Consider the following 26,352-nt stretch of genomic DNA (forward strand, 5'->3'; position numbering starts at 1 on the left):
TTTTAAAACTATAAAAAACTCACTCCTTCTCTACAAAGGTTCCAAACAATTGATCACCTGCTAACAAAACCTTTTTTGTGTCCCTTTCAACTCTAACATCAATGCATCTTTCCCAAATCAATAAAACAGTTTATCTCTCAAGTCTTTTAATGCCCATTAAATTATATCAATAAACTTCCATTGTTCCAAATAAAAAAAAAAAAGAACTGACAAACTACACTTTTTAAAAACATTTTTTTATGTCTTTCAGCAACAAAAAAATGTAACATATCGAAAAGTCTCTTTTATTGCACTTTTATGACACAGTATTCCAATTTTGTGATTTACGATCGTTTAAAGATGCAAAGATTTGCACCACATTTACCAACACACCACAACAAATCACCCACAAAATTTATCCCTTTTTGTCATCGCAGCGTTACTTATATATATCGAAGTATAATCAAAATCATAATCGAACGTCCCATCTGGTTGCCTCCGAAAGTTTCACTTTCATTTGATACGCAAATGTCATGTGACATCGTATAACGCAGTAAATGACACCCCAATAATACATAATTACCATATAATTTATTATTATAAAATCAATCTTTTGTTCAGCAGCGAGCTTGAGTAACAACGAGAGTGATTATCGTATAGCGAATTCCTTATGGTTCGAAAATGTTTCCATATTTACTCATTTAGTGCGTTACATGAATGACGTGCGATTGTAAAGTGAACAAATATTACTTAATCCCAGAAATATCCGCCCCTTTATCCAAATATAGTTTTGTTTTGTGAGCTTAGCTTGTATGTTTAACTATATATGATTTTGCCTTATGTGCAAAAGAGTAGAGAATACGAAGCAGCTTTTTATCCCTTGGATACGTTCGAAATTTAAACGAAAATTAAGCGAACCAACTCACACGATGCCGCTTAATTATTAATTATTGTGGAGGTGCTCAAGTATCGCGCAATAGAAAGTCATCAAAAAGCCATTAAATTGGATTACGGAACTCATGTTCAAGTAAAAAATAAATAAAAATTACGGTGTGGGGATCGATTATTGGCATTATGAAGTGACGTTCGTTACCCGTTTTTGTTGCTGTGATTGATTAACGTGCGTGTAACCAAGGTTTTTCGTTACGCTGAGGACTAACCCGTTACTGTTTATTTTTTTGAAAGTGAGTTGAGTTTTTGTTTTAAATTGTGAAAAATTTATGTCTCGCAATTTAAAAATATTTTGCGAGATAAAAAAAATTACAAAATGTATCTACTGAGATATTGTGCAAAATGTTTAAAAATAGAAATATTTTACTTGAAACTCGAAATAAATTTTTTTTCGAAGTCATATCGAAGAACTCTTTGAGTTTTCTACTTTCATGAATACGACCTTTTAGGCTTATTAATTACTTTTGGAATTTTAATTTATGTTTTTAAAAAAATTAAAGAAAAATTGAAAAAAAAAACAAAAATCTTTAAATGTACGTTTTTTCTATGGTTACAAAATGACTTTTGCATATTTCGAGCACGTTCTCAAACACATTTGATTTTAAGAATGTTGGCTTCCGTATAATGTCTCTCATAGTATTTTGTGACTGGAACATAATACTTTCGCCTTAATATATCGCTTACAATCTATTCAAATCCAAAGGTAAAAGTCACATAATAACTTGAAACAGAAGAGATGCTCCTCATTATTTTTGGTTTCGGTCAATATATATGGAAAATAGTGGCTCCTCAACCACAAGAGTCAACAGTTTTTGAAAAGCATCTATTGGATGGTTTCTTTGGACTTTTTCTTGGATATTTAAAATTCAATATTGCATCAGATCTTTTAGTTTGTGTTTAAACTGTGAGTAATGATATAATTTAAGAGTCATCATAGAATTTCCGTGTAAATATCCCAAACTGCTTTCATCTTGTGAGAAGTTTCTAGGATCTTAAAAATAATAAAAAAAAAATTAATAAGTAATTTAATAATCCTAAATTTAAATTTGCCAAATGTATTATTCGCTTATATTGATACCTCGCACCACGTCTCTTCACAAATCTACTCTGCGAAACAGCAACTTTTTATCGTTGCGTAATCTAATTGAATTCCTATCTATTTTATTTATTGTGTATTATTAAATAAAGATGAAATGCAACCGTTTCATATAAAAAGTCGGAGCAACACACACACCCTATAAAATATATTTTTATCGTCATATCATCCAAATTACACACTGATTATTATATGACCGAGCATCAAAGCATAGAAAGACACAAATAAAAAAGGATACAAAAACAATAAATATCTCTGCTATATTTGATGACAAAACAATTTCCCCTGCTGCTGCTACGAGCAATACTAAAAAGGGTGTCTACGAAACTTTATAAACGGCTCTCTCGTGCAGAGATAATGAATGATTAGTAAGTGTCATCATGGCATATACACAAACGATTGCGAGGATAAGGACGATCAAATCTTATGTCCTGTCCATAAATATGTTAAAATTTAATAAATGCACAACTGTTATTTATGTGCAAAAAATTGAGGGTAAGTCGCCTGTGTTTTCACCCTATTTCAATTTTTTATAGATAATTTTGAGTTTTTATAGAGTTTCATGTAAAAAAAAAAGACTTACCTTAACTTGTGATTCAGTCATTCCAAGGGCATACGCTAATTTTGCACGTTCTGGTCCAGCCAAGTACTTTGTTTGTTCGAAAGTCTTTTCGAGTGCGAAAATTTGCTGGCCACTGAATGTGGGTCGGGTGTGCTTCTTTTTGCCATCTTTGTCGTGATGGTTGTGGTGTGCTCCAGATAAACTAGCTGACACTGTAAAAAAAACAAGAAAAAATAAAATTATTAATAAAAAATTGTTTCTATAGAAAACTAAAAGGAGCAATAGGTATTTTACAATATTTTTAGATTTTTCTTCGTTTTTTCATCAAAAATTATGAGTTAATTAACAAAATAATAAAAAAAAAATAAATATCGATTTTTAATTATAAGATTTAAAAGATTCAAAGATTTAAAATTATAAAAAATATTTTTAAGACTTTAAAATATTTTTTCCCACTTTTATCCTGTTTAAATCTTTTAAAATGTTTTTAAAAAACAAAAAAAATCTTGTAAAAATGTCTTCTTCCAAATTCCTCCAAAAATCCTCCCTAAATGAAAACATAAACTGATATCTCAGCAAAAATTGTTGCTCATCACTGTTACAAGCAAACGATGTGATTGACGAACGTGACATGATTCCAAACTCATTCATTTTCGAGTCTTTCATCCCTCGTTCCTCAAATTGCTCAAAAAAGTGAAAAACAAGCAAATTTTTTTCCTCAACGGCCATAAAAATGATTGAACTTTGAATACCTAATTTTTCGTTCATTGAAATTTTCCCACCTTGTAAAATAAATAATTATTTTAACTTGAACAAACACACCTCGATTTATTATTCTCAAATTGGTCCATTCATTTTTATTGTGCCTCTTGTGTTTTTTTTTGCTGCTGCCTCTCGCTTGTTATATTTTTAATGGCCCCATTTTTATGGTCAAGAATATTGTGATAATTAATTGCTGTGTGTAATAATGTAAATGGACAAGCTATAAAAATAATCCCAATGGACATATTTATGGAACAATATCCTGTGTAGTATGTGTTTGTGTCTATTTTTACGCTTTTATTTAATGATGTGAAAATATTGACTTTGAGCTCTCTCTCGTTGCTGCTGCTGCCACTTCTCTTCTGCGCAAAACGGAAGCTCAAAAATATTTACAAATCATAACTCTTAGCAAGGAGAGAGAGTACGAACTTTGGACACAAAAATAACATTGTTTGTAATAAATCATAACATTGGTTACATTTATGAGACCAATTTGTAACAACATTGGATGTCGTCGTATGTTACAAGCAGTGACGGATGTACCATTGGACTTGAGGCTGAAGTTTCAGGCCCGAAAAAAGATTCTTAAAAAAAATCAATTAATTCCAATTAATTCAAGCCAAGCAAATTTTTTAAAAATTAAATTAAAGATTTATTTAAAAAACTTAAAATAAAAATTATTAAAAAAATTTTTCAAGCTTAAGTTTTAATTTTATAAAAATATCTCTTTCCGGGACCAAAATTTTTTCGATTTTTTGCGCGTTTTGAAATTTCTCTTAAAAAATTCAAAAATATTTTTTGTTGAAAAGCTTGAACCCTTGGCTTTCAAGTACAACTTGAATTTTTTTTATAGCTGAACTTAAAGTTATTGAAAAAATAGTTTTTCCAAATTTTTAAAATTCCCTCCTCTGTGGACAAAACCGGGAAAGGGATTTTTTATAAAATATTTAGAAGATTTAAGCTTAAAATTGAGTACAATAATTAATTTTTAACTTATAAGCTTTTTAACAGGGTCGAAAAAACTTTTAAATCAAAAGTCGAAACAATTTGAATTTTGACTTAAGAAAATTAATTAATTTTAATTTGACTTAAGTCAATTCAGTTGACTTAATTCAAAAAATTTTTCAATTTTTTTTGCAAAAAAATGATTTTTAAAAAGTCAAAAGACTTTTTGATTTTAATCTTAAGTATAAAGCCTATTTAGTCAAAATATTTTATTACTCAAGTCAAAGATTAAGCCTTAAAAAGTAAAAGTCGAAAATTTTTTCGACCCTGCTTTTTAATTAAGCTTAAATTAAAGAATAAATCATAATTAATTTTTTTTTAGCTTTTCGATAAAATTTTAAAATTTTTTAATAAATCTTTTTAGGAAATTTATAAAAAAATTTTTAAATATTTTTTTAAATTCGATTTAATAATTTTGATAAATAAAATTAATTTCAAATAAATTTAATGAATTTAAAAAAAAAATTAAATAATTTTTAAACAAAATATTTTTTAACATACTTTCGAAAGTAAACTAATTATAACTTTTTGTTTAAACATTTTTTGAAGTCTTAGACTGAAATCCTGAAAAATTACAAATCCGCCCCTGATCTCGGGCCTCTTTTGCGTTACAAAACTGAGGGAGATGGGGTCATTAGTCGTCGTCGTCGACATAAAATTTCACATTTTCGAACAAAATATGGAACAAAATGCGGTCGAAATGCTGCGAAGAGTGAGAGACAGCCACATGAAAAAGGAGCTAATTGATATAAATATGTGTGTGTATGTAACAAATGTTGATCTGAAGGTCTTTAACATTAAATTGGACGATAACGACGACGACACGAAATGAAAGAAAGAATGAGAGCGACATAAAGTTATAATATGTAGAAAATTAAATTTATACAAATTATAATTTCCAAGGCAATTAAATTGTGGTTTAAACCCATTTGCTTTGCTTGTCTATAAATATGCTTGTTCTCGCCATCACATCATCTCTCGTTTATTTAATTTTGCACACACATACACACAATTAAATATTATAATATCCACATCTTTATAGTAGATCTTTTTACACTCATTTTATTTTATTTTTGTTTGTAATGTTCGTTGTTTGTTCATTGCTCCACACACACAGAGCGAGGTTTATTACAAGTGATGAAGAGTATGCGCAATACCCGAACATAATTTTCATTTAAAACAACGTCGTAACGTGTACAAGAGTCTTTAAAATAAGGATAATTTTCATGAAATAACGAGCGAGCAGTTAGCACTGCCTTTATACACGCTTCGTTATTATTATATTAATATATTTTTCGTAATAATAATATGCTTTTTGTCTTGTACGAAACTGATATGATATTCATGAAAATCGTAAAATGTTACAAAATTTGTGTATTTTAATGTTACATATGTTTCAGAAAATCCCGTTTTCGAGAAGAGACGAGGCAAAACTGAAATGGAGTGAGAGAAGTTGATCCTCTGCATATATAATTAGATTAAAGTCTTAATATTTTATTATGGAAATCTTTCTTTGTCGTTGTTGTTGTTATATTTGGCAAAGTTAATTGTTATCTTGTGCATATGTGTGTGAGCGTATGTTATTATAATGCTTTTAATCATCATTAAAACGAATAACCATGTTCTCCTGTAGCGAGCTAGTGAGTGGGTGATAAAGATAATGGCTGTGAGATAAGAAAGGGTCTCGGTATGAATTTAATTATAAATTATTTTTTAAAAAATAGTTAGAGGATTAAAAATTATTTTTAGAATAGTTTAATCTCTTAGGTTTAATTAATTTTTGATAATAATTTAAAAAATATTTTAAAAAAATAATTAATTAATATCAAAAAAATTATTGTTAATTAACAAATTTATTTATTCAATGAAAAATAAAAAAAATCTTGATACTAAATTGATTAAAAAAAATATTTTTAGTTTAAGTAAAAAAAAATAATTTTGAGTATTAAGAAATGAATTAAAATATAAGTTTTCTAAATGCTAAAAAAATAGTAAAATAATTTAATTTAAATTCAATGATTTAAGTATAATATAAAATATAATAAAAATAATAAGAAATTGATATAAATTATTTTTTTTAAATATTAAAAATTATGTAAAAATTATTTAAAAAAAAAAAAAATTTGTGAAATTATTCTTTTAAAATTTTCGTTTTTTTTTAATTATTAAATTTACAGTTTAAATAATTTTTTATTTAAAAATTAAAAATAAAATAGAATTCAAAATTTGACTTTGATAAAAACCACAAATTAAATTGAATTTTTATTAAATTATTAAACATTAAAAATTTTGTGGTGAAAAATGAAATAAAGAATTTTAAAAAATTCTCAATATTAAATTCTAATTCTGTAACTTCTAAATAGATTTAAAAATATTTTAAATATAAATAAATAACTAAAAATTATATAAACAAATAACTATTATTCAAAACTAATTTTTATAGTTAATTACTAATTAAATTTAATTAAGTTAAAAAAATTTAATTCATTTAATTTTAATTAATTTTTTATTTTAAATTAATAAAATTTTAAAAATATTTAATAAATAATTTTGAAATTTCTACATAAATAATATAAAATAATTTAAAATAAATTTCATATTAGCCCAAGCAAATATGAAAAATTTTTAAAATAAAAATTATTTAAAAAAAATTATTTTATTTTAAATTATTTAATTATTCATTTAAAATATTTTAAATTTCTTAAACCATCAACAATTTGTATTAATCACTCCATTTATTTAACACAAAAAAACATGATATCGCCAAACGCAAACCTCGTCATATGTCGCTAACGACATTCAAAAAAGCAACTAACGACCATTAAACGCCATAATTCAGTCATGTTTTTGTCATCTTTTTATGCGTCTCGTGCTTGTCTGCTAAACTCACTTATTTCCATTTCACAAAATAAATGATAAACTCCCTACTTGCATTATCATTCATATTTTTGATTTTAAGTAAATTGACCGTTTTCAATCATCATCATCGTCGTCGTTGTCTAAAGCTTTAACACAGCTGCCAAAGAGCACAAAAAGGGGAATTTCCACGTTGTTTATGATGATAAAATTACGCACCGCATCGCTTATTGATTTAACTTGATTTGTGTTTGACAAATGTTTTATTTATTCTTGCGTCTCTCCCAAAGCTAAAGAGAGGCAATGTTTGTTTTTACAAGCGAAAAATAAACATTTTCTCTATGTTTCATTGCAATGGTGATGTTGATTGTCGATGATGATATGCGAAAAACAACTCAACGATCTATCTAATGTTATTATTATTATTTTATTATGCGATGTGTATGAGAATAAATTAATGCATAAAACACTCTCTCTGGTCCGAGTTTCGAGTCAAGTCTAGTCGAGTCCACTATTATTTGATGAGTATCATTAAATTTTATCTCTGTTCGATGGACTAAAAATCGAATTTCATTTGATTTGATGTTTAATAATAAAATAATAATATTATTATTATTATTTGATCATTGGCAAAAAATAATATCGTTTGATATGGAATCGGTTCATTTTATGTCGATATAAATGTAATTGAGAAAACATTCGCTCAGTGGCTCTCGAAAAATTTATAGATTTGTATGGAAATCGGATGTTTTCTGTATTATTTTATTATTATTATGATAATACTCTTTGATTGCAAATAAATATAATTTGATTGTCAGCTTCATTAAAAAAATATTTTTTGTATTTTTCCCTACTTAATATTCGCTGAAAGAAAATATCGATCGAACGAAACTTTTTTCTTTATTTTCTTTCGTCTTTTTTCGTGTAAATACAAGAAAGAAAGCAGCAGCCGTATCATCATAACCATATAATATTATATTGTTAGACATTTATACCTTTAACATATACTTTTTTCTTTATCCTACATTGAACGACTTCTCTCGACGGAGCGGTATTATAATATTTATTCTCTTTATCCCAGTTCATCTCCGCCATAAATATCAAAATGAAAGGATAACGTACAAATTTTTCAACGTTCGCTGTATATACTTGAAGAAAATGGAGATTTTCTTACGATTTTCACGAAAAATGTTTCTAACGAAGGGACGGTGTAGCATAAATGGTTTGATTTTCCTTCTAAAAATGTCGGAAATGCCTTGCGGATTTTCCTTGTGTTTGAATTTTGATTTCGGGTTGTGTTATTTGTTGTTAAACTTCACGAGATTCGCCATTTATGTGAGATAAAACGATATATTTTACGCGTTTTTTCGTACAAATATGGAAGTCTGTTATGCGCATTATTGTCTTCGCATAAAAATGGCAAACAAGGATAAAATTTATAAGTTATAAATAAATGTAAATGTTGTTGTAATACATTTTTATGGTGATAAATGTTTAACAGCATGTTTTATTTTCTTACATGACTTGTACGCACTTTTCTTGCAATAATATCATCAACAATAAAAAATGAATAAAAAAAACTGCTCTCGAAAATAATTTATGAATATAATCAATATGACAATGGCACGACTTCGGATCGACTCCATTTTTATCTCCACGGTTTCTTCGAATCCGTTCATTGGAGCAACGCCAAAAAAGTATTCGGTACTAATGAATTTTTAATGAGTCGTAAACAGAAACGCTCACAAAGAATATATTTTTTTAATGTCTGTCGTGGCATTAATGTTCGCTCGACAAAAGTTTTCTTCCATCGCTCGAAAAGTTGTTCGTGTGAGACATAAGATTAATTGCATCAAATGATTATTAATGATATTTATGACACGTTCATTGGAAACGGGAGGCAATTAAGAAACGGAGCTAGCTACACAAGTTTTATATTAAAGGTGATTAAAGACGGGATTTATTTTTCTTTTGTGCGCGTTTTGAACAAAAAAAAAAAAAAAAAATATGGAGACGATGGCTATGTCAATGGAATACTATGGATTATTTTTATCATCATGAATGAGACCGGAAAATTTCTTGTTTAAAAATAAAATAAAATATTTCCTCCATTGATGGTTTTTCTCTTTTTGTTTCTGTCTCGCTCGTTCTCTCTTTCACTTTTTGGAATTCGATAATGGGGAATCCAAATTTCTGAGAGGACTAAAGCTCGAGAATTTTATTAAAATGTGAAAATTTTTGAATGCTTAAAATCAGATATTTTGTATCTTTCGAATGTAGTTGCATCATAAATTTAAAAATTTAAATTAATTTAATTTTTTAATTTTATTTAAGTTAAAATTTTTTTAAACACTAAATAAAATAATTCTTGATATTTGAATTTTGAAACTAGTCGAGCATATATTTGGGAATAGTATTATCTTTTTTAGAAGATTCTGGATGCACAACTTATCACAAGACTTGAGTAATTTAAGATGTATAAAAACAAAGATCTACCATAGATGGAGAACAATCTCTTTAAACATTGTACCAATTCAGCCAAGGTAATTAATGTTTCCTAATATCCACTGATATATAACATTGATAACTTTGAACTTGCACATTGGTCTCGAATGTAGAATCTAGCTGCACTACGCGGTTCCTTTCATTGCAATTAAAGCCTTCAGTTCTATCGAGGCAGAAGAATTTTGATTTAATGGTAGTACTGACTTGTTTTTTGCCGGAACCAATTACACTTCTGACATATTTAGACCTTTTATTGATGTGGCTGCAAAAGTACCTGGAGTTCCATAAATTGTTGCGTTTACATCAATATTTGGGAAGTCTTTTGAGAGTGTTTTTTTAGGTAGTCTCGCATCTATTAGTACCTAATTCTTTAGTTGATATGACTTTGAAGTAGGTTACTGTTAACTGACTGTTAAAACTCATATCCAATTCTAGATCTCGGAATTTTAAAAAAGTCCTTTAAACTGAACTCCCCTTTCAAATATTGTTATAATATTTTTCCTTTTTTCAATGAAATAAAGTGCCATAAAGTGGTCTGGCACTGTATATTTTTATATTAAAATATTTTTCCTCCGAGTGTATCGAAATCGAATCGAATTCCGCAAGTAACATGAAATAGTATACGTCTCGAAATGATGAAAAGGTGAATATTTTAAGCTGGAAATATTGCGGAAATATATTCATAACACTCACTGCAAAGCTGAAAATAAAAAAAAATCGTCGTTTTGCTAAAAATAATGACATTTTATCGATTTTCAATTTTTATGATTGCACTTTTATGTTGTGTCGTCTACTTTGTGAATATGGCGAACAGCAGCAGCAGCAGCATGATGATGTCAAGCTGGCAGCAGACACTCGCAAAAAACACAATTGTCACACCAAAACACACACACTTTTTTGTCTCACTCACTTTGACGTCGTCGTCGTCGTCGTCATCAACTAGCGTTATGGCGAGAGTATCACAATAATATCAAAAATGGACATTTTACATCATTTTAAAGAACAGACATGGTAATGTTTCATGTACATGAGACATATAGAGATAGAGAGAGATAATAGAAATAGAGACCGAGGAAAATGTTTAGAAGCGAGCGACAGCTTGCCGCACTTCCTCTGCTTTGAGCGAACGGCAGACATGAAGGCATATTTCCATGATATTGTTTTAATCATTTTAACTCATCATTTAGAGCTTCTCTGTAAACAACTGTGTGTCTGTGTGTGATATGATGGGATGTTGTTACAATCAGTGGCGTATTTTTTGAAAGGTTTAGCCCTTCTGAAGAGCAAATTTTTTAAATATTGACCCAATGCACATTCTAAAATTTTCTCCCAAAGCGCAATCTGAAATTTTGCCCCAATGCACATTTTAAATTTTCATCCCGATGCACAATATGAATTTCTGATCCAATGCAACTTCTAAAAATTCATTGAATTGCTTATTCTAAAATTTTGCCCTAATGCACATTTCTAAATTATTTCACAGGGCTCATACAAAATTTCATCTCAATGCTCATTTTAAAATCTTGACCCATGGCACATTTTTGAATTTTACCCCAATGCACATTATGATTTCTTGTCCCAGAGCACATTCTGAAATTATTAAAGCTTGAAATCCAAAAAAAAAAGTTTTTCTGTCCGTCACTGATTCCACACCAACAAATAATAACAACAATTTACGTATTATTTAGAGGAATAACAACAACCAGATATACTTTGATTAGACATTTCAATTTATATGCAAATCATGTATAACTGGCGTGTTCTTTATTCATTCAAAACAATGAACCATCATCATCATATTATTTGCTATATTTTGTTGCCTTGTCACATCTGAACGTTGCTACAAAATGGTTATGATAACGACCCACTCTAGCCTAACTGGCTGCTTGCTGTTCGAAATTTTCTCATCTTCCAAAATGACAACGACGACGACGAGATAGCAACTAACATTATAATGACAGTTTCTAGCACGTCTCGCAATAATTCAACATAATAAATGTTATAAATGACATTTACTTTGGCCATTGCCAATGCAGGCAATCATATGCAAGTGATTGCTACGAAAACTACAAATTACGGAATTATCCATTATTATCACTTATCAGCTGCTGTCACTTTATCCAAAAGCACACACAAATTCATTGCGATAGCAGCAGACAGACAGATTATTATTGTTATAAACAATATATATGGAAATTGCTTTATTATTAATAAATTGCGATAAATGTTATCAGTTACCCAAATATTTGTACAAAAATTACAAAATAATCCAAAAATAATAATTATTACTAAAAATAAAAATGAAACTTATCTAAATCAATCCAATATTCTGTTTATTTTATCATGAACTTTTATTGTGCCGCGGAAAATTTATTAATATTAATAATAATTAACATAACATGACACCATATGGCTTCATTCCGCTATATTGGATGTCGTTTAATGAGCGGATCATAATAATAACATTTGTAATGAAGAAATTAATTAATTTTCAGACAAATTAGAAAATTGTAATTTTGGAATGAATGATGATGAATAAATGTATAAATTTTATTATTATAATTTTAATACCTTTTTCCGTCTAAAAATATGCGTAAAATAATAAAATCCAATGACACAAGTGTGCCTGACAAATTTTATGTCGCTAATATTTGTAACAATATTTTGAATGAATAATAATAATCATAATGAATGTTGTAATTATCATTATCGAGTCATTTTGCGTCAAATGTTGTTGTTGTACAAGTCAATTACATAATTTTGTTGTAACTTTACAAGTAAATATTTTAATACATTTTATTGAGTTCAAGGAGTTTTAAGTATTTGGAGACAAAGTAACTTTTGGCTTTGTTATAGATTTCAATGAAAAAGCTTTGAATAATGATTAATTGTTAACAAAATGTAAAATTTATTTATTCGAATTTTATAAAATTAATTTTTTTTTAAAATATATTTTTATAATTATTTTTGGAATTAAAAAAAAAATTTTTTAAAACTAAAAACTGTCAAAAAAATTTAAGGAAAAAATTTAGAAATCTGACCAAAATTATAAAAAGTAAAAATAATTATTTAAATTAAATTTTCATTTTTTAAAATTTATTTAAAATTAATCTAAATGAAAATAAATAAATTTAAAATAAATGAAATATAAATAAATGAAAATTAAATAAAAATTATATTTTAATTTTTTCGGAAAAAAAAATTAAATAAAAACTTTCAAAAAAATTTCAATAAAAATTTTAAAAAATGATCAAAATTATAAAAACTATAAAAAATAATTATTTAAATTAAATTATTTTTTTTAAATTTATTAAAAATTAATCCAAATTAAAATAAATAAATAAAATTTGAAAAAAATTAAAAAATAAAATTATTATAAATTTTTAAAAATTATTATAATTTTTTTTTTAATAATTATTGACTAAAATTGGATATAAAATGAATATATTTTTATTTTTTCTAATGTTTATTTTATTTTTTTACAATTTTTAAAATTTAAATTTAATTTTGTTATTAAGATACAAGTAATATATATATATTTTTTTTATTTTTAAATTTATAAATTATTATTTTATTTTTTTTTTTTATTAAAAAAAAATAAATTTTTAGTTAATAAAAAATTAAATTAAGATCCAAAAGTGAAGTATGTAAAATATTTAAAAATTATGATAGACATTTTTGAAATTTTTTTGACATTTATAAGACTTTTTAAAAAATTTTAATTTCACTCCATTACAATTTCTCTTAAACTCTTGTCTGTTTATCCAACACTTAATTAATATTTATATAAACCACAATCGCGACCCAGTTCGTTCGCCGAAGATTTATTAAGGCCATAAGATGATGGACGGCCAACACACATTAAACTGTTAAATTTTGATCAGTTTAGTACATTAATTTAAATTTCGTGACACTTGACTTGGCATCGAATAATGCAAATTCATGTCAAATTGCGAAAATACATCAAATCCCGATAGAAATGCAAATCATCACTTTCTGCGATGATTATCTTTTGTCGTCGTCGTCGTCATTCGTGTTATTTCAGATGATTTATGATTTTGCGGAGCATTTTGCTGGTTATGTTCGAAAAATTCCAACAATTAAAATATAATTTGAAATTTTTTTTAAAAGCAGAACATATTAATATTGCATTATAATGAGGCAAGAAGACGCAACTTTTGCGATGTCGAACATATTAAAGCAAATTTATGACATTTAATCAGTTGCCAAGAAGATGAGATGTTTGCCAAATCATTGTCAGTTCTCTCGACAAATTAGTTTCTAATGTTTTTGTCCTGCTTTTTGTGCGACAACACGAGGCAAGTGGTCATCATAAATGTTTTACAAGTCAAATATGAGTCGCACCCCCAAAACACGTTTTTCCTCTCGAAACCACACCGCGTTCGTTATGCATTCGATGCAATTTGGGACATGTGACCGGAAATAATTTAATGTGCATCATAATCCGGTATCAATGGCCCATTATGCAAGTGTTTGATATATCCCGGAAGATTAGCAAGTTGTCATCGTTAGAGCAATAAAAAGGGGTAAAAAATGTACTTACTTGAACCCAAACGTTCCCGCCATGCCATGGGGTTAGCCACAAGTCCTTGTAATCCGGGCCAATAGAGATGCGTGCGATCGAAGGAGCCTCCGTGCGCTGCTTTGAGTTGCGCTGACTGACTTTGCGACAAATATTGCGCCATATTGGCAGCTGCTGCCGCAATTGAGAAACGTGGCATGGCACCTGCAAGATCAGTTATTTCATAAATTAATAAAAAATTTCAAGATTTTAGCAAATTTAACTTAATTTTATTATTTTTCCTTAAAAAAATATAAATAAAAAAATATCAAATACTTTAATTTAAATGAAATTTTCTCATTTAATAAAAAAAAATATTAAATATAATATAATTTATTAAAGTTTTAAATTAATTTTTTTAATTATTTATCATTATTTCAATGATATCACATTTTTATCAAATAAAAAAAAATCATAAAAAAATAAAATAAAATAAAAAAAAATATTAAATTAGGTAAATAAATAAATAAAAATTAATAAATAATTTTAAATTAAAAAAATAATTTAATATTTTTTTTTTAGTTTTTTTTTTATTTAATTTAAAAAAAAATTAATTTAATTTCAATATTTATTATTTTAAAAATTTAAATTATTTTTTTAAATAAATAAAAAAAAAGTCATAAAAAAATATTTTTAAAATAAAATAATATAAAAATTTAAATTAAATTATTTATTTTACTTTTTCTGGATTTAAATATTAATTTTAATATTATTTTATTAATAATTATGTTTTATTTTAAAAATTAAAGTTAATTATTCTTTTTAATTAAAAGTACTAATTTAAGTTTAATTTTCTATTAATTTGCAAATTAAAATCATATAAATTTTTAAAAATATTTTTTCAATTAAAAACTCACCACTTGCTAAGGCATTTAATCCAGCACTAGTTACCGGCGGTGGTCTAGACAAAATCGAGTCAATTCCATGCGGATTGGCAGCTGTGCCCTGTGGCGCATTCGGGCTATTTTGTCCCTTCATTTCCGTCATGGAATGCAAGGCGGCAAGCGGCGGCCCCAAGAAACTCAATTGCAACTTGTGATCCAGCATTTCGTTAATGTTATTATACTTTGTATTATTGTTGTTGTTATTATTATTATTCGCTGACGACGGAGGCGACGACAAGTTCTCCGGACTACGAGACCCCACGCTGTCGTTTGTCGGGCTATGCGGATACCCCGAGCTCAATAAATGCGCGTCTTGGTCGTTCTTTTGACTAGAAAAGGAGCGTGAACTTTCTCCGGGACTGTTGTTATTGTCTTGACGTTGCTGATGTGAGTTCTGTGCCTGTTCCGGACTTTCGGAGTAAGAATTATTTAAGCGACCGTTTATGGGGGAATTTCCACGAGATGAAGACGTTTCTTTTTGAAGATGTGTGCTGTAATCTTTGCCGGAATAATTATTTGGATCCGGGCTTTGATGTCCCAAATAGAGATTTACGGGACTGTTGTTGTTTCGATTGTATTGACTCAAGCCAGCACCATTTGCTGTAGCTTGATTAGATGTCTCGAAGCCAGCACTTCCGGCAGGCAGTTCACGAAATCCGAAACCTGGACCAAAATTAAATCCATGCGTTCCCAGCAAACCAGGTGATCTAAACGCAGCCAGGTTGAATAATTATTTTTTTCACAATTTCACAAAAAATTATTTTCAAATATATTTTTTAATTGTTTTATTTTTTTCTTGATTATTTTTGTTTGTTTATTAAATTTATATTAATCTAGTTCAATTTTTTTTTATAAATATTTCTTTTCACTTTAAAAAAGTCATTTAAATTTTTTCACTTAATTTTTTATTTTTATTTTAAGTAATTTTTTTATTTGATTTTAAATCAATAATGTTTAATGTTTAAAAAATATTTTTTTTTATTATTTTAATAATTCAGTTTATTATTTAAATATTTTTTTTTATTAATTTTTTAATACTTCCTTTTTAGCCCACACAAAAATCTTTTTTTATTTTAAATCATTGTTAAATAATAAAGTCCGATCAAATTTCGACACAAGTCTTCTTTTGTTGTATTTATTGTTCACTCTTTGACTGAAAAATCCCGTCCGACCGACAAGAGAACGAATACCAGAATGAAATTTAGTTATTTACCTAAAAATTATTTTATTGAAAATAAAAAGACTTTCCACATAGACACCCGTTCACTGATATCTCTATGCCGTTTTTTGTCTATGCTCACTTTGTGTTTGTTTGGCTCTGTACGTAATTTTATCAAGTTCCTACACGCGCGCGTAATATTTTAATATAGCTCGAGAGAGGGAGCTCGAAGAAATTGTGTTTAGCGTATTTTCAATGATTATGAAAACTGATGACGACACTTTCGTTCTGCGAGAAGATGAAAAAAATTATTACACGAAAGAAATCTGTGTACCACTTATACCAAAAGATCTAGAGTAACTGAAGTTGAATTTTATTCTGTCCATTGTAGCGAGCTCGAGAACGATGATGATGATGCTCCGTACGTACGTACGTAGACACATATATATTAATGATTGTTGTATGCCACGCCCCGCACTTTAAAGGATAAAAAAGGTGGAGCAGTCAAGTCGAGTGTGTTTCCATAGCAGATCGTAGCGACTATGGGCGATAATAGATACAGGGCACTCTAAAATAGAGACTTTTATAAAGTCAATTATTTCCATCTCATTTCAACATTTTATATGAACAGCAATTTTATGGTATTTCATTTTATAATAATCTCTTGAGAGTATTGTTCTTTTTTTGTTTTGCTTTTTGTTTTTATATACAACATACATTTGCTATACTATATGTGGCATTGTCCATGTTGTTTATACGTTCAAGCAAAGGGGTTATATCTATTTTAAAATAAACTTTTTATTATGTTAGATGATAATCTTAATAAAAATTATTGTTACTTGTAACATAGACCTCTTCTTTTCGGTGTTGCTGAAAATTTTGTAATTTTTACTATGGAAAATCTCATGTTTATGTATATTAATTAATTATACTATACAATCAGTGCCGGATTAATATTTTTTTATATCTAACAAAATAATTATTAGAAGTTATAATTTTTTAAAAATAATAATTTATAATTTATATTTAATTTTTTATTAATATTTTTTATATATTATTTATAATATATATTTTATTTAATAATTTTAAGTTATTAAAATATATATTCATTAAATATATTTCTCAATTTTTATTATTTGATTTTTTTTAGGTATACTTCGTTCAATTTGGGGCCTAAAATGACTCCATCTCTGTTCCCAACGAATATACATGAATAAACATATAATTAAAACAATCGTATTTTATCATCATATATATTATAATGCATTATTTAAATTAGTTTTATGCCATTATTTGATAATAAATAATATTTATACGTACAAAAAACGTCAAAATAATTTAATTTATTATTTTATTCTGTATCTCTGAACAAATTAAATGATAATACGAAAGTATATATGATGATTGTATATGTTGATAAAATTAATAAATAAATGATGATAAATATTTAATAACATTAGTCACAATATAAAAAGTTAATTTACTTAATATTTAATAATAATAAAATATTAATACTAAATAAAAAATTAAACATATACGATACAATATATTTGTCTCGCTCTAACAATAAAAATAACATAATACTGTACTAATGTTTTATAAATGGAGTCCACTTTCATATTCTATCGCTATACGTATACATGTGTACTATAGTATATACGGGTTCGGTGGATGAATGTGAGTGAATGGATGTGCTAATATACCAACTAACTGATGTTTATGTTTATTATATATTTATATACAAATTGTTTTATATTTCGAGATACGGAAAAATTGTACGATAATTTTCGTTGCTTCACTTATTTATATACACATAAATATAGCTTATTTTCTTCTTATTTTATTTTTCCTCTTTTTGTTTTTTGAATCTCATTCCAGTTGTGTGTTTTTTGTGTTATCTGCACATGAAAATGAGAAGCAATATTTTTATTGATTTTATTTTTTTTTGTCTCTGCGATTTTTATAGACACTTGTTTATCTTTTCCATTGTCTATAAATTTCTGTTTGGTCGTCTAAATAATAATAATAATGCCATAGAATACTGTTTTTATGATTTTTTTACAAGCTTGGAAAAGAATGAAAGGACATCGTGTTTTATCTGAAAAGAAGCAACAGACAACAACAGCAGGAGATTCAACTTTATGATTGTTTATAACGCTGCACTGCACTGTATCTCGGTTTTATGCCTCAATTTTTTACGCTTATTAATTAATTTTGTACGGTTTGGTTTTTTCGATGTTCAATTCGTGAATGAATACGAATGGAAAATGAAAGGGTTGAGTTTTTTTAATAAACTTGAAGAAGAAGTTGAAATATTGATTTTTTGTTTAAAAATTGAAAAATAATCTTCAAGAAACAAAATACATTTTAAACATCTGTTAATAGACAAAGTTTCCGGACAACATGCAGGTTTTCGGTCATTCATTATTATTATTATGAGAATAAGTACGCAGAGAATTATGAATGGCAATTTAAAACTTTTATATTAGCAAAAATATTCAATATATCATCGGATAAAGAGGAAGAGGCAGCAGCAGAAGAACAAGGGACAGGTAAAAGTGTCAAAATTTGAACGTTTCCGACTTTTTTGTGTAAATAAAATGGAATGAATGATGGGAGATTCCTATTATTCCAAGTTGTAGACGGAGATGTGTTTGAGAAAAAATATCAAGAAGTTTTTTTTAGACGAAAAGCAATAAAGTTGGACAATGAAAAGATGACACATGTGTTTGCAGGTTAGACAACAATGATTTTTAATGAGAAGACAGGAGTTTTATGACTTTTTGGATAGACTATAAGCAGGTGAGTAATATGGAATTTTTTAACTTTTGAGTTAATTTTTAGAATTTTTTTTTATAATTAAGAAGTTTTTAAGATATGTTGAAAATATGTAATTTTGGGAGTTACTACCCGAAAATAGGACGAATACAAGAATCGCTTCTTTTCAAGGATGGATCCAGAGGGCTATCAGCGGACCACGAAGGGGGGTGCAAATCTATATAAAATCACCTTTTTTGTTAAATTTTGTGTCATTTTTGTGATTTTTAGTGCTTTTTAAGCTTCAAAGGGAGGTGCAATTGCCTCTTGCTGCTTTTATATAGTAGCAATGACGTTCACTCGAACATTGTAAGCTGGAATAATGGCGACATAACAAAAATTATTTTCCAATATCTGATTAGTTTGAGTTTGAGGCCCTGGTTAAAATATTCGATTTGCTTTTAAAACCTAAAATTGAAAAATATTTCTTACCTTCTGGATGTTTTGATGAAGAAGTGCCCAAGTTTTTTTTTTAAATCAACAATATTCCTCGGATAGCTGAGTAAACTTAGAGACATCAATACAAATCTGAACTTCTTATGACTCATCATTCTTAAATTTGCTAAAATTTAAATTAAGAAACTTACCTCATTTCCAGTTTGATACAATTTGCCAAATCCTAATCCAACAAATCTGTGACTTTTAACTTCTGTTCAAATTAAATCCCAGCAATCCTAAAAATCCATTCAGATTCCAAATACAAACACTAAAAAGGCAACTTTCATTCATCAATTTTACCTTTAATACTTTAATACATCCACAATTGACAACTATTTTCTACTATAATCCATTCCTTTCTATTCATTTCTTTTTTCCATTCTTTTCCATAGACACATCGGTATCGATCCGTTAAAGTCACCAAGTCACTATAACTACTATTGATGTCACATGCAGTCTAATCTTCTCTCCTAGACACGGTGTAGCATGAATTGAAATCAATGACAAACAAGTATTGTAACAAAAGTTCCATTAAATTAAACTTTTTTTTTGTCGTAGTCCGATGTCATCTCTTCTCCATGGACCGGATGTCCTGAAGCATATGAGAAAGAAAAAAAGGTAAAAATAAACGATTAACTTTCATTATTCTATTTCTCTCTAAATAATAATAATAATAGTAAGAAGATAGATTCCAAAACAATTTTGTCTGGCCCTTTTTTCTCTTCTATATGTCGAGACTTGGTTTCATATTTTTTTCGGCCTTTCTTCTTCATCCAGTTATTATTATTATTATTTAGGGATGACAAATATTTATAAAGAGATTATTATAAAAATTAATTGTTACCGGTCGTCTTTTATTGTTAAATCGGAAGAAGATGACAATTTTTACTCTTTCATTCGTTCAAAAAGAAATAAAAGGTGACTTGACAATTTAGGGGACAATTAGCTAGCGTCACAGTCACAGGTAGTAAGTATACGAAGAGAATCTTAGTCTATATGTGGTGTTTATTACACGATAATTTATTGCTTCACTAACTATTTCTAACTCGAGGGAACTGGTTGAGAAAAACAACTTTGAAGGCAAGAAGAACACACATGGTTATAATTTTTATTTACAAAGACAAACAATTTTTTACGATATCGCTTTTTAATGTATTTGGGACAAAAAGATTTTTATATCTGTATCATCCATAAAAATATATTTAGTGATGATTTAGATGATTTTAATTTGCTTGAAGATCTTTCGTTAGTTGAAAAATGACTCATAGAAATTTATAATGAGACAATTTTCTTTTTTACAGAGACGAAGAGAAAATTATCAAAGTTTTCTTTTGTATGAAGAAAGAAAAATCAAGCCACCATCTCCCCCCAAAATGGTTTTTCCTATACGTCGACGCGTTGAAAATTATCAAGAGAGCGAGTAACGTAGTACACCTTACAATAAAAATATTTCTATATATATATACATTATCTTACATATGTATATACGGATCGCGCGCGCTAAGCTACATACATTCACTATTCTCGTTGGCGTAGAGTATATTAAAAAGTATAAAGAGCAATAATCGTCTTTTGATTGGGTCGCATAAGGCGTTACCTTTTTCCCAATTGGTTAAATTAAATATTTAAAAGATTTCGAAAATCTTGATGTTTTGATGCTCACAAATAAAATATGAATATATTAATAACGAATCATTTTAAATTCATTCAAATAATAAATATTAATGACGCAGAGAATGTTAGTTAATTAACATACTCTTCGTGTAGCAACAAGTCAAAAATTTCCTTAAAAGGCTTTAAAAAAAGTTTTTGTGACATGTGTTGCACCCAACTTTTTTTTCTGTAATAAATCCTCTGGAATATTTGGCAATATTATCATAATCATGTGTGATGATTGATTGGCATTATTTGCTCATTGGAGAGACACAGAGCCAAAACATGCATCAAACAACAAAGAGATAAATTTTTCATGATATTCCATTTAATTACACCCGAAACTTTTTTCTCCATCTGATAATATTATTCGCATATTGAACATTCATATTGTTCGGAACACGAGCAAAGTCTCGAAATCGATGTATATTGAAAGGCATTAAAACTTGTGTAACACATGCTTTTGGCTTACTTGCTTACTTTATTCTTCTTTTTTTTCCTCGTGTATAGTAATAATAATAATAATATAATGTTATGAACGTATGTTGCTCACACACAACGACGAATAAAATATACATTGTGAAAAGTTGAAGTTTCGCAAAGTGTGAAATATTTTGCGAGATGTAAAATCGCCAAATGAAAATAATACCTTCAGATAAAGCGTAGTTGGTTAAGAATGTGACTGACAGTATTATAGAAGATGATATAATAAGTGTAACTAACAAAAGCAATGATACTGATGTCAAGGAACCCGTTTGATGATGTACACGTACGTAAGCTGCATTAATAATTCTTTCGGAAGGTTTGTTTTTAAATGAACAAAGACTACTACTTAAAAAATCGTTCTCACTTAAGCGTTGAAGGCAAACATATAAACATCGGTATAAAAGCCCTACTCCTGGAGACATACTTTATAATAGTACACAACTTTATCAAATCAAAATGAGAGGCTAAAACAGATAATTGCAAAGAAACTGGAAGAGGGCACTGTGCTCTGTTTTGGAAATTCTCATGGTTTCTCTTCATAAATAATTTACTTGTTTATGAAATGCTGTTTGAAACAGTTAGTAAATGGGATAACAGTTGACCATGCTTTTCCCCATAAGAGAAAAAAAAGAAAATCAAAAACAAGAGATTTATGAAACACCCAAATAAAGATGACAATAAAAAAAAATCAAAAATACTTTTTTAGAAAGAGCCACTTGCAAAAGAAATTTGAGCATAGATCGAGTTGGAAGCGAAAGAATAAAATTATATGCAAATTATAAAAACTCGAGTCTAAACAAAGGCGTCCTGCTAATTAAAGCTAGTTTATACTGTCTCGTAACAATAAGCGAAAAGACACAATTGAAAAACTAAAAGTCGGAGATCCTTTTAAAATTGACCATTAAGAACCATTAAGCAACGATAAATAAAGGAATATTTCTAAAAACGTTAAGAAACGATTTTAAGCACCATTAAGAAATTTAATTTTTTTTTTTTTGGCAAAAAAATATAACCAATAAAAAAAATCTGATTTATAATTGACGTACAAAACAATATGAGCATCTGAACAACTTCGACTTATGATCAAAAAATAAAAACATTGTTCAAGTTGATACTTTACACATTTTTTTTCAACAAAGTAATTTAAAAAAAACACAATATTATCACCTCGCATTTTTTTTTGGTTTCCACAAATGTTGCGAAACACAAACCTTTCACAATGAACGTTAAAGGAAGGAGTATCGCGCACTCTGCACACAAACCTTGTGAATAGTAAAATATGATTCTATAATGATAAAATGATTACTTTTAACATGGTTTATGATATGCCATGTTTCGTGAGTTTTGTATCTCGAATGATACATAAAATAACATTATAAGGTAAGTTTTATCATCATCATGATCATTTTCGTCGGAATGTCGTCGTTATTCATTCGCTGGGCTGTTTATAAGAAAATATAACAATTGTAATAAAATTATGATTATTATTAATGTCACACGTTACTTTTTCACTTTCTATACATTCGCGCAAGATTTTGATTAATTAACATTTTTTGTCGTTGTCGCATTGATTTTTTATTATTAAGCTATTTTCTTTTTGTTATTTATTAGAATTTCATGCGCATGTTGAAAAAAAATAAAAAAAAGAAAAGAAATCGCAGGAAAAAGTCACAAACTTGAAACAACATTTGTAAATGACACATGTATAATATTATAATTTAATCGCGAATTTTTTTATTCATTTCTTTTCTTTTTGCAAACATTTTTCTTATTTGAATATAGTAGAGTCCTCGGCTCGTACTCACCTTCGCTTGCCATTATTATACATTGCTATAAATATATTATAATATTTTTTTTTTCATTTCATTTGTTTTTGATACAATATTCCGCGCCTCGCTTGTTTGCATGAAGTGTACGTGCAAGATGACGACAAAATAAAAAAATCGTAATTTTTCATTATTATTATATTTTTTTTTCTTTTTCTCCTATAATATCCCTAATGCTTAATGCATGCAACACAAGCTTACACCCATAAATTTTGAGCAATTCGATATTGTTTTAGTCGTTGCTTTCTAAACAATAAGAAGAATAATGAATTTGATTATATCCATAACGAATGAATTAATAAAAAAAAATCTAGTTTTGTTTTCATGACTGAAATTGCTTTAAAATATTAGTTTTTATTCTCTAGTTATTATATTTTTGGAAGTTTTGTTTTATTATTTAAGATTTTTAATTTTTATAATACCTTTAATTGATATTTTATTAATTCAGAAACACAACAATTCAATAGAAAGGGTTAAAAATAAATGTTTTTAATAATTGATTTGTTTTCTCTTAAAATATTTTGAAAAATTAATTGAAATCTAATATCATTTTCGTTGTTAAAAAAATTCATTTAAAAAATCATACTTAAAACGAAAATCTTTAATTCAATTACAACACATTTTATTTATTAAAACATTACTTTATTAACTTTTTTTTTATTTTTACACATTTTTTCTTCAGTTCCATCACAATTATTGAACAATTTCAATATTTTTAAAAAGATAAAATGATACAAAGGGCTTTAAGTCTGTCTGTTTAATGAAAAGTATTAGGAGTTTTAATAAAAATCTTTAAAATAACTCCAACTTGAAAAAGCGCTTGCATATTTCACTTTGCCTTAAAAATTTTAAATTTTTTATGTTCTGATAAAAAAAGAAAAAGAAAAAATGGAACATTTATTCAATTGAACCCTAGTTAATTTTCTTTATTATTTTCCTCTTGTAAGTACACAAAAAAAACTTTTTTTTTGTTTTCCTCATCTCAAGACGGTCGGCATATATATTAACTTTTAATTAAGAATCAAATTGAATAAATTTTAATTTAATTTCAATAATTTTTTCCTCTGTACATTTTTCCGTTCAATTATAATATTACAGTTTATTGGCAATATTTTCCTATTTTGTGCCATGCAGTAAAATTATATTTTACGGAGTGTTTAATTTTGAGAGAGAGCGTTAAATTAAATTAAAATGTACTCCAATCGATTTATGATTTAAGTGTTTGTTGGCAGGAAAAAAATCGCATTTAATTAAAATAAATTGATTTGTTTGTAGAAAAGTAAAATTAATATTAATAAAAATAATAAAAAAATTTACTTGCCCTAAAATCCCTTAAAAAAGTGAGTGTCGATTGGTCAACAACTTCTTTTTTTATGTTCTCGCAAATAATTTATTGCACCTTAATGCTACATTATTTTATTTCATGCCCCGTATATTACAATCCAAAGATATCATTTTTACATAAAAAATTTTGTCCCCTTCTTCAGATATTGATCCTTGTCGATTTTCTGCTTATAGAAAGTTACTGGAAAACTATTCAAGAGTTAATTTTGTATTCAACTCAAATATAAAATTGCACATAAATTTTCCTCTGATTATTCAAGCAAGTGAGCATCAGGAGAAAGAGCGAGAAGGAGAATAATAATAATATTATGAAAAAAGGTAGAAAACTCTTTACTTTACATTTTACATCGCATGGCAATGCTAACGGCACTGCTTCAGTTGTCTGAATAAAATATACGTAATAATATGCATAAAACTAATACAAGTTTTCTTTTAACACTTTTCTCGACTATCCAATTTCCAGTTGTCTGACTCAGGTGCGCCTTATCAAAGGCATTCACATTCGTGTTTGGCACGAGAAAAATAACAAATATGATGTGAAGAAAATAAAACAAGAAACATGATGGAAAAGTTGTCGTGCATATTTTCAGTGAAATTTGCTTGAGCGTATTTTCTTATGTCAAGTATGAAAAAAAATCTTAAAGGTTTCAAATTAAAAAAAAAATATAGGCTTAAACTTTTTTAAAGCTAAAAACGTTGAATTAAATGATTTTTTACTTTACTGAAAAGTAATAATAAAATTAAAAATAACTGAAAAGCCAACAATTTATTTAATTTCAACTTATTTTCCAGCTTAAACTTAAGTCAACTAATTTTTTAGCAAAATTTTAAAAAAGTTATTTGAAAAACAAATTTTAATTTGAATCATAAATAAAGTAAAAATGCATTTGAAGACAAGAATGGAACCCTTAGTCGAGTCGATATGGACCATAGTTTCAAAGAGTGATATGTTTTTACAAGTTTTTACTCGGCAGCTTTGATACAAGGAGCTTGGCTTTGTCATTTGAGGTTAAGATAGAATTTGCAAGCAGTTCTGCTCTAATGTTAGAATTTAAATTTTTTGTCAGTCTGATACAAGTCTGTGGACAATGGTATATCTTCTTCATATCTATCCTAATGGTCGTTCGCATTAAGTTGGTGCTTCTGAAAAAAAAGAAAAGAAAAAAATTAGAAAGTATCTTTCAAATAATCATCTTGTTAATTCTGATTTTTCAAAATTTCTACAACTCTATCTCAAATTTTTATTTTGATGGAATTTAATTTTCTTAAAATTTTATATTCTAAAAGTAAAAACAGACGGACATTTTAATGCTTTCAGCAGCGATTTATTTTTCATAACGTAATGCCTTGACAAACCAACAAACGAAGAAAAATCAAAATTTAAATTGAAAATACACACAAGAAAATTGTTTTTATTTTCTTTTCGACTTCTCTTTTCCAATATTTT

General features: G+C 27.4%; 1 protein-coding gene across 1 annotated transcript in view; it reads right to left on the reverse strand.

Annotated features, from left to right (window-relative positions):
* Window positions 1-23,563, reverse strand: part of LOC134837602 (hematopoietically-expressed homeobox protein HHEX homolog) — a 41,342-nt gene extending 17,779 nt beyond the window's left edge. The window contains exons 1-4 of the mRNA XM_063852984.1: window positions 23,541-23,563; window positions 15,159-15,889; window positions 14,281-14,463; window positions 2,610-2,800 (exon numbers count right to left, since the gene is read on the reverse strand). Of these exons, the coding sequence (XP_063709054.1) occupies window positions 2,610-2,800; window positions 14,281-14,463; window positions 15,159-15,889; window positions 23,541-23,563 (1,128 nt within the window). The remainder of the gene's footprint in view (window positions 1-2,609; window positions 2,801-14,280; window positions 14,464-15,158; window positions 15,890-23,540) is intronic.
* Window positions 23,564-26,352: the final 2,789 nt, after the last annotated feature.

This window comes from Culicoides brevitarsis, chromosome 1 (genome assembly GCF_036172545.1).
Source record: "Culicoides brevitarsis isolate CSIRO-B50_1 chromosome 1, AGI_CSIRO_Cbre_v1, whole genome shotgun sequence".
NCBI classification, from domain to species: Eukaryota; Metazoa; Arthropoda; class Insecta; order Diptera; family Ceratopogonidae; genus Culicoides; species Culicoides brevitarsis.